The 10608-nt window shown below is 39.7% G+C and overlaps 1 protein-coding gene across 1 annotated transcript; it reads right to left on the bottom strand.

Moving 5' to 3' along the window:
• Positions 1–2529: 2529 nt before the first annotated feature.
• Positions 2530–4061, bottom strand: OR7C2 (olfactory receptor family 7 subfamily C member 2; the record flags this gene model as incomplete). Its single annotated transcript, XM_081091417.1, has 1 exon — positions 2530–4061. The coding sequence occupies one exon, from the start codon at positions 4059–4061 to the stop codon at positions 3090–3092; it is 972 nt and encodes a 323-aa protein (XP_080947543.1). The 3' UTR covers positions 2530–3089.
• Between the last annotated feature and the right edge of the window lie 6547 nt (positions 4062–10608).

Genomic DNA, 10608 nt, shown 5'->3' on the forward strand with positions numbered 1-10608 from the left:
GAGAGAGAGAGAGAGAGAGAGAGAGAGAGAGACATCAACGATGAGAGAGAATCATGGATCAGCTGTTTCTGCATGCCCTCTACTGCGGATCAAGCAATCCAGACATGTGCCCTGACAAGGAATCAAAACCATGACCTTCTGGTTCTTAGGTCAATGCTCAACCACTGAGCCACACCAGCCAGGCCAAAGACACTTTTATCAGGCAAGATATCCCAAGGGCTCAAAGGTCACCTCCCAGGAACCAATGAAGATCCAATCTTTTCTTTGGGGTGTGCAGGCTTTGAGCACCCCTAGCCATCTGACTTAACCTTTTATTTCATACACTCCACAGTTGAAAATAGAGGAAGCAGCTTCCAATGGGGATGAGTAGCCCCAACTCTTGATTCTTGAGAGCAATTGGCCTAGACACCCCACCCCCATGCTAACCTCAGGGGGCTCTGTGTCTCCTAACTACACAAGGCTAGATGTTGGCCTTTTAGCATTATTTTCCTGCAGGTGGGACATTAAATGGGACTTTATTAAAGGTTTGGAGAAAACACATGTGAAGTAAACAAAGAGTAAAATGATTCTACCTCTCAGGTAACTCAACTCCATGGCCCTTTTGTCCAGGAAACATGACATTATTTTTTTTTTTCTAAGTTAAATTAAGCTTCACTTGAGCATCTGTCCTTTCCAAGGGATATTCAAGCACAGGTATGTTTTGGAATGCCCCCACCCCAACTTTTGGAATCCTGAGAGAACCATTGGACATAAATAATTGAGAGAACTTGGAAGAGAATTCTAGAATTCTTTGATCTATTTGTAGTTACCATGGAGACATTTATGGTCAGAGACAAGAAATAATTCATGCAAAGGCAAGAGCCTCTTCTGCTTATTGTTGACAAAAGTCCCCAATCTGAGGTGTGGAAAAGAGAGACTTTAGTTAGGTGAACAGTTTGCAACTAGGGGAAATGCAACCACTGGTGGAAATGGAAAGTGTGTCTGCTGAGGCAAAGGGAGTCTGCCTTTTACAGAGAAAGTTCCTGCCCTGGTTTCTGATTGGTCCATTTTTAGGTGAATGAGGAATCAAGTGGGCACAGTTTGATTGGTCCAAAGAGCACTATCCTGATTGGTCAGCATCATGTGTTCTGATTGATCATCATGGAGCTGCTCTGATTGGTCAGTGTAGATGCAAATGAAGATGTTACTGTGTGTTGCAAGATAAGGCAGATTTCAGCCCACGGACTGGAAGATGATACCAGGAACTCCCTTATAAGGGTAGACTCAGATGGCAGGAACACAGTACAGAAGGCTGGCAGCTCAGCCTGTAGCTTTTCCCTGAAACGCACAGTGCCGGGGAGGCCTCTGTCAGCAATGGGAGCTAGACTCTGGTTATGAATTTGTGCCCAGTTAACCACAAGGAGACCTTCTTGCCAGATATAGTTCTTCTGGAGGTTTACACTGTAAAACGTCCTACTCCACATTTGACCCTGGGGAACTTTGCCTGGGATCCCAGGCTCAAACCAGAAATTCAGCCTCTGGCCTCACACCACCCCATGGTCAGTGGTCTGTGCTTCCAGTGTGCTCCTTGTAGGAGCAGGGTATATGACTTTGCCAGGGCTGCATGACAAAGTCCCACAGACTGGAAGGCTTAAATAACAGACATTAATTTTCTTATACTTTTGGAGGCTGGCAGTCTGAGCTCAAGTTGTCAGCAGGACTGGTTTCTGTTGAGGCTTCTCTCCGTAGCTGGTAGATGGCTCTCTTCTCTTTGCATGTTCATATGATCAATATATTTTTACATATTGATTTCATATTCTGCAACGTGACTGAATGTCACATAACCTCAGAAATCACCTCTGTAAATGAGTTTGCAGGGCTTCCAAATTAGGTACACATCGCATCACTTCGGAGGATACATTTTAAAAGCCTAAGACATTTTTTGAGAGCTCTATTTTGTCTTATTGGTTAGTTGACATCAATTCCAATTTAACTCTAATAACATTGACAAATTCTTATCAAAAGCAATGTCAGAGGAAAAAGGTTTATCATTGCCTCCTTTAATCTTTCAAGGAAAATAATCTTAAAAGTTGACAAATTTAAAAAAAAAATGTCATCTTACATCTCACATTTGGAAATCTAGACGGTAGGCTACAAAGAGACGTATAGGCACATGATACGTGTATTGAAATGAGGCTGTCTTAATGAGTTACCTGGGAACCAAGGGAACCTAGACATCACATCTGCAGGTTAATGCAGCTGCCTTAGGAGTGATTCTGGCTCAGCAGGCAGCGCCCTGGAAGCAAGCCAAGCTCTGTCTCCACCTCCATAATCCTGAACCCCTGTGACCAAAGCAGGGCACAGAGTCTCCACATAGGAGATACAGTAGGAGACTTAATATTTTTTAAAAATCCAAACCATTACTTAAGCAACTGAGAAAGCACCAGGCTTTATTTATATAAAGTTAAAATGACTAGTTGTAAAATGAAAAAGAGAATCCAAGATATGACCTAAAGAAAAAATGGTGAGAGAACAAAAAAAAAGGAAAGTTTTGCTTTAAAACATATAAACTTAAGAAAATGGCCTGGCCCTAGCCGACTTGGCTCAGTGGATAGAGCATCAGCCTGTGGACTGAGGGGTACTGGGTTCGATTCCAAGCAATGGCACATGCCTGGGTTGCGGGCTTGATCCCCAATAGGGGACGTACAAGAGGCAGCCGATCAATGATTCTCTCTCATCATTGATGTTTCCATCTCTCTCTCCTTCTCCCTTCCTCTCTGAAACCAATAAAGAAATATATTTAAAAAAAGGAAAAGAAAAAGAAAATGGCCTGGCCTGTGTGCTCAGTGGATGAGCGTTGAGCCAGGAACCAAGAGGTCGCTGGTTCGATTCCCGGTCAGGGCACAATGCCTGGATTTTGGGCTTAATCCTCAGTAGGGGCCGTGCAGGAGGCAGCTGATGGATGTTTCTTTCTCATCCATGTTTTATTTCTCTATCCCTTTCCCTTCCTCTTTCTCTAAAAAAATCAATTAAACATATTAAAAAAAGAAAAGAAAATGAAAAATATCGGATAAAAGAAGCCAGCATTTCTGGTCCTCAGCATTATGTACTCAGCTACTCACCGGGGGTCCTGTAACTGCTTTATTCCTGACAGTTACCACCCTGATAAGGAGTTCCCCCAGGGCCCTCTTCATGTCCCTGTTCCGAAGACTGTAGATGAAGGGGTTCAGCATGGGGGTGACCATGGTGTACATCACCGAGGCCACCAAGCTTGTCCTAGAGGATGAAGTGGCTGCAGAACTGAGGTAGACCCCTAGGCCTGTGCCATAGAACAAGGAGACCACTGACAGGTGAGACCCACAGGTGGAGAAAGCTTTGTACTTGCCACCAGCGGAGGAAATCCTCAGGATGGAGGACAAAATCTGAGCATAAGAAAAGAGGATTCCAGAGAGCGGGAAAACAGCTAGGACAATAGTCACAAAATATACCACCATGTTATTGACGAGGGTGTCAGAACAGGTGAGTTTCAGGACTTCAGGGAGATCACAAAAAAAGTGTGGGATTTCAATGTTTGTGCAGAAGGACAGTCTCAAGACGGTCAAGGTTTCAAGCAGGGAGCCCATGACACTGATGCACCAGGACCCCAGAGCCAGCAGTCCACAGAACCGAGGGCTCATGATGACGGCGTAGTGCAGGGGGTGACAGATGGCCACAAAGCGGTCATAGGCCATGATGGTGAGGAGTAAATTGTCCAAGCATCCAAACACAATGAAAAAAAAAATCTGGGTGATGCAGCCTTCATAGGTGATGGCTCTGCTCTGTGTCTGGATGTTCACCAGCATCTTTGGGACGGTGGTGGAGGTGAAACAGATGTCTATCAAGGACAGGTTGGAGAGGAAGAAGTACATGGGTGTGTGGAGGTGGGAGTCGGAGCTGATGGCCAGAATGATGAGCAGGTTCCCGGTAAATGTGACCAAGTACGTGGACAGAAACAGCCCAAAGAGGAGAGGCTGCAGGTCCGGCTTCTCTGAGAATCCCAGGAGGAGAAAGTTTCTGACTCTTGTTTGGTTTCCTCTTTCCATGGAGCTGCTGGGTTTGCCCAGAAGGAGGAAAACAAACAAACAAACAACAACACAAATTTCACTTCAAATAAGAAATCCTTGGAATGATAGAAATATCCTTAATCCAAACCCAGGAAAATCATAGTCATTCATCTTAGGTAATGAATGGTTGGCCTTCTTTGCTGGCAAATTGTGGTTACTGTGGTTACCTGGGAAAATGTCTGTCTCTAGGTCCAGTGGTTCTCAAGTTGCGGTCCCTGAGCAGCATCACTTGGTAAGCTGTTAGGGATGCACATTCTGGGGCTCACCTGGCCTATTGAATCAGATGCTTGGGTGTGGAGCCAGTGTCTGTGCTTTAACATGCCCTCTCAGGAACTCTGATGCTCGAAGTCGAGGACTACTTCTTGAGCAGTGGTTGCCTGCATCCCTAAGCAGTCATCCCATTCCCAGCATCTCTGGCACTTTTTGCTCAGTACTTGTAGGAAAGGGGGTTTTCCTAACTCTAGGCAGACCTTCCAGTAACTAAGAGGTTCCTTTATTGTGCTGTGGTTTCTGTATATTAGATCTTCTGGACCTTGGGTTCTCCTGCTAACAAAAATAATAACCCATGTTACTATTAATCATAGTCTACATTTCATGCATATTACTAGTGTTCCTAGATAAAATAAAAAACGGAATTTCTAAATATAATCTAAATATAATCTCCTAATGCTTCTAAACATTCAGTTTGTTTTTCACATGAATTCATCTTTTCTTTTTAGCTTTTTTGAGGTATAAGATTTACAAAAATTTGCACTATTTAATGTATATATCTTGATAAGTTTAAACATATGCATACAACTATGATACCAACACCACAATCAAGGTAATAAACATAACCATCACCTTAAGAAATGTCCCTGTATTCTTTGTGTGTGTGTGTATGTGTGTGTGTGTGTGTGTGTGTGTGTGTTTGTGGTAAGCACCTATGATCGATCCTCTTGACACTTTAAAGTGCATAATACCGCACTATAGCAGATCTCTAGAACTTACTCATCTTGCATAACAGAAGTTTTTTTACCATGGGCTGGAGATAATGAGTTGGCAGCTAAAAACCTCTTTTAGCTGTGTATAATTTTAGTAAGGCAGTTAACACAGAACAAATATGTAAACCAGTAGCCACTTATTTTTATATTTATTTATATTTATTTTTAAATAATCACTCAAGGGTATTTTTTTGTTGTTGATTTGAGAGAGAGAGAGACATACATTGCAGTGAGAGAGAAACATCAATAAGTTGCCTCCCAGACACACCCCAACCAGGGATCAAACTGCAACCTACATATGTGCCCTGATGGAGAATTGAACCAACAACCTTTTGCTGTATGGGTCAAAGATCCAGCCAACTGAGCCATCTGGCCAGGGCACCAGTAGCCATTTTAAAGTGGAATTCAGTGACATATAGTATTTTCAGAATGTTTTGCAACCATTGTTTCCATCTAGTTCCAAAACATTGCATCATTATGGGAACTCACTGTACTATCTTTGTAAGTTTTCTATAAATCTAAAATTAGTCAAAAATAAAAAATAACAAAAAGTGGGCACAAGGGAAAACCCCCCAGCAGTGTTTACATGTCTAGGAAAATCTCTTAGAAAATAGATTACAATTATTTCACATATTAACAAAAATTTAAATGTCTTGGAACAGGGACTAGAAACTTGCAAATACACAAAAATGAGAGTGATAAATTTACTAAATTAGCTAAAGTTTCTTGAGGCTTTCCATGTGTTGAGCACTTGTGCTATATTTTATATGCCTTGGCTTATTTTATCATCATCACTCTTTTTTACCACGATTTTTTGATTTAACAATGAATATTTGCTTACAATAATACAATGGTGACAATTAAAATGTATAGGTGTTCACTAGGTGATAGACACAAAAATCTTTCCAGTCTTTATCTTTTTAAATTTAATTCCCATATTATACTTATGAAGAGGATACTATCAGTAGTCTCATCTTACAAATGTGGAAACTAAGACACAGAAACATTAATTAACTTGAGATCACAAGAGGTATGAATAAACTTACCAGTATAAGTCCTCACTAGGCAGAATTCCAGGGAATGTTTCTTGTTTGAATGAAGGAGTGAGTAAATGACTGAATACAATTTTATAGATAGAAGAATATGGGTGAATCTTTGATAGAGGAACGTGTAGTGGCTCCTGAATAAATGGCTAAGATGGCTGGGTATGAAACTCTTGACAGATGTTGGGGGCAGAGAGAAAGTCAATTTCCATTAGGAAGGTCAGAGATCCTTAGAATTGGGTACCAGAAGAGAGAGAGAAAAGGAAGCTGAGAGAAAGAGAAATTGAGAGAGACACAGGAATTGTATTGTGTAGAATGTTTTAAGTAAATGGATTCTCACTATTGTGCCTCGAGTGATTATTTAAAAATAAATATAAATAAATATAAAAATAAGTGGCTACTGGTTTACATATTTGTTTTGTGTTAACTAAAATTATACACAGCTAAAAGAGGTTTTCAGCTGCCAATTCATTATTTCCAGCCCATGGTATAAAACTTCTCTTACGCAAGATGAATAAGTTCTAGAGATCTGCTATAGCCCAGTATTGTGCACTTCAAAGTGTCAAGAGGGTAGAACCCCATCTGTACCATCCAAGTTCATCCTTTGAGAGCTCTGCCTGCCTCCATACCTGTTTCCCACAGCAGATATCTGATGGTATTGCCCAACCACTGGTTTCCTTGGTCTTTCCTTCCCTGGGTGATGGATATTTAACCCAGCTCCAAAGAAGGGCAGGGAGGGGGCATCAAGCGTCTGTGCTCTGAAAAGCAGAGTTGGACTCCCTCCTTCCTGGAATAGTTGATCTGTAGGTGAGAGAAGTGAGGGACATATGTACTGTTTCTGGGGCTTTAGAGACTGAATTCTCACAAATCTTCATTAAATTAATTGTTCCTTGGTTGCTCTATTCTCTGAACAATTTGGTTCCCAGGAGTGAAGGAACAAAAACAAAACAGAACTTTTCCTTCTTCTAGTTTTGTACCCTTGGGGTCGTTTTAGATGCCAGCTACATTTATCCCATCCCTTTGTTGCTGGAGCGGGTTTGCCTCAGGCTGGCCTGTAGTGTGTGGGTCCTTGACTTCCTGTAGGAAAGATTTCACAACACGAGTCCAGGCGGACTTGAGAGTATGTTAATTAACACTGGGGACAGTGAAACAAAGGAAGGAACAAGGGTAGAAGAAACAACAGGGGAGAGCCTGGTGCATGATTTTTTTTTTTTTGGCAGGGATCATCTTAGGCTGTTTTATTTTTGTTTATTTATTTTTTAAATTAAATTTTATTGGGGTGACATTAGTCAACATGAACATATAGGTTTCATGTGTGGATTACTAAGTTACAAAATCTGTATATAGCACCATGCACCCACCACCCAAAGTCAAATCTCCTGTCACCTCATATTAGGACCCCTTTCTTCCCCTCCCCCCTCCCTCTGGCAACCACCACACTGCTGCTTGTGTTCATAAGTTTCAGTTTTATATTTCACATATGAGTGAAATCATATAGCTCTGAGCTTTTTATGTCTGACTTATTCACCTAGCATAATGTTCTCAAGGTCCATCCATGTTGTTGTAAATGATGCTATTTCATCCTTTCTTATGGCCGTGTAGTACTCCATTGTGTATATATACCACATCTTCTTTATCCAGTCCTCTACCATAGGGCACTTTGGCAGTTTCCAAGTCTTGGCCACCCTGAATAATACTGCAATGAACACAAGGGTGCATATATCTTTGCAAATAAATGATTTTGAGTTTTTTGGGTGTATACCCAGAAGTGGGGTTGTTGGGTCACATGGTAGCTCTATTTTTAGAGCTTTCCATAGTGGTTGTACTAGTTCACATTCCCACCAGCTGTGAATGAGGGTTCCCTTTTCCCCACAATCTCTCCAACACTTGTTGCTTGTCTTGTTGATAATGGCCACTCCAACTGGTGTAAGGTGGTGTCTCATTGTAGTTTTAATTTGCATTTCCTTGATTACCAGTGAGGTTGAATATCTTTTCATATATCTAATGGCTGTTTGTATGTCTTCTTGGGAGAGGTGGATTTTCAGGTTCTCTGCCCACTTTTTGATTGGACTGTTTATTTGTTTGGTGTTGAGTTTAATGAGTTCTTTATATATTTTGGAAATTAAACCTTTGTCAGAGCTACTGTTTGCAAATATCATCTCCCATCTGTTTGGCTGCCTGTTTGTTTTGTTGTCCATTTCTTTTGCTGTGCAGAAGCTCTTCAGTTTGATATAGTCCCATTCATTTATTTTTGCTTCTACCTCCCTTGCCTTTGGGGTCAAGTCCATAAAATGTTCTCTACCACCAGGTCCATAAGTTTGGTGCCTATATATTTTTTATGTTACTTATAGTTTCTGGTCTTATGTTTAAGTCTTTGATCCATTTTGAATTAATTTTTGTACATTAATTTTTGCAACCCAGTTTCATTTGTTTGCATGTGGCTTTCCAGTTTTCTCAGCACCACTTCTTGAAGAGACTATCTTTACTTCAATATGCATTTCTGGCTCCTTTGTCAAAAATTATCTGTCCATATATGTGTGGTTTTACAGCTGGGCTCTCTATTTTGTTCCATTGATCTGTGTATCTGTTTCTCTGCCAATACCATGCTGTTTTGAGTATTGTAGCTCTGTAGTATATTTTGAAATCAGGTAGTGTGATACCTCCAGCCTTATTATTATAATTTTTTTTTTCAGGATTGCTTTGGCTATTCTGGGTCTTTTGTGTTTCCATACAAATCTAATGATTTCTCATTCTATTTCTTTAAAAAATGACATTGGGATTTTGATGGGGATTGCATTAAATCTGTATATTGCTTTGGGTAAAATGGCCATTTTAACTATGTTGATTCTTCTAATCCATGAATACTTTTCCATTTCTTTGTGTCTTTCTCAATCTCTTTTAATAATTTTCAGTATGTAGGTCTTTCACATTCTTTGTTAAGTTTATTCCTAGGTATTTTATTCTTTTGGTTGCTATTGCAAAATGAATTGTTTTCTCTATTTCTTTTTTTGAAGTTTTGTTGTTAGTGTACAGGAAGGCAATGGATTTTTGCACATTGATTTTGTATCCTGCAACTTAACTATATTTGTTTATTGTTTCCAGTAGTTTTTTTTTAGTAGAGTCTTTAGGGTTTTCTATATACAGCATCATTTCGTCCGCAAAAAGTGACAGTTTGACTTCTTCCTTCTCTATTTGGATGCCTTTTATTTCTTTCTTTTGCCTTATTGTTCTGGCTAGAACTTCCAGTACTATGTTGAATAAGAGTGGTGAGAGTGGACATCCTTGTTTTTTCCCTGATCTTAGGGGAAAAGCTTTCAGTTTTTCACCACTGAGTATGATATTGGCTGAGGGCTTATCATATATGGCCTTTATTATATTGAGGTACTTTCCTTCTATTCCTATTTTATTGAGCATTTTATTTTTTATTTTTATTTATTTATTTTTTTGCATTAGGCTTGGTATTTATTTATTTATTTTTTAATTTATTGCTTAAAGTATTACAAAGGGTATTACATATGTGTCCATTTTATCCCCCTGCCCTAGACAGTCCCCTAGCCTCCCCTATCCCCCAATGTCTTATGTCCACTGGTTATGCTTATATGCATGCATACAAGTCCTTTAGTTGATCTCTTACCCCCCTACCTCCTGCCCCCCAACCCTCCCCGGCCTTCCCGCTGCAGTTTGACAATCTGTTTGAGGCAGCTCTGCCTCTGTATCTATTATTGTTCAAAAGTTTATAATGGTCTCTATTATCCATGAATGAGTGAGATCATGTGGTATTTTTCCTTCATTGACTGGCTTATTTCACTTAGCATAATGTTATTGATCATTTTAATCATAAATTGATGTTGTATTTTATCAAATGCCTTTTAATGCATCTATTGACAAGATCATATGATTTTTATCCTTTCTTTTGTTAACGTGGTGTATTACATTGATTGATTTGCGAATGTTGAACCATCCTTGTACCCCTGGAATGAATCCCATTTGATTGTGATGTATTATTTTTTGGATGTACTGTTGTATTCGATTAGCTAGTATTTTGTTTTGGATTTTTGTGTCTATATTCATCAGGGATATTGGTTTGTAGTTTTCTTTTATTGTGTTATCTTTGCCAGGTTTTGGTATCAGGGTTATATTGGCTTCATAAAATATGTTAGAAAGTATTGCCTCTTCTTCAATTTTTTGGAAAAGTTTGAAAAGAATAGGTTTTAATTCTTCCTTGAACATTTGGTAGAATTCACTGGTGAAGCCATCTGGTCCTGGACTTTTGTTTTTTTTGGAAGGTTTTTGATGGTTGTTTCAATTTCCTCACTGCTGATCAGTCTATTTAGATTTTCCAGTTCTTCATGATTTAGTCTAGGTAGGTTATATATTTCTAGGAATTTATCAGTTTCTTCTAGGTTATTGAATTTGGTGGCATAAAGGCTTTCATAATGTTCTAGTATGATCCTTTGTATATCTCTGATGTCTGTGGTAATTTCTCCTCTCTCATTTCTG

This window comes from Myotis nattereri (genome assembly GCF_964212035.1).
Source record: "Myotis nattereri genome assembly, chromosome: 5".
Classification (NCBI taxonomy): Eukaryota; Metazoa; Chordata; class Mammalia; order Chiroptera; family Vespertilionidae; genus Myotis; species Myotis nattereri.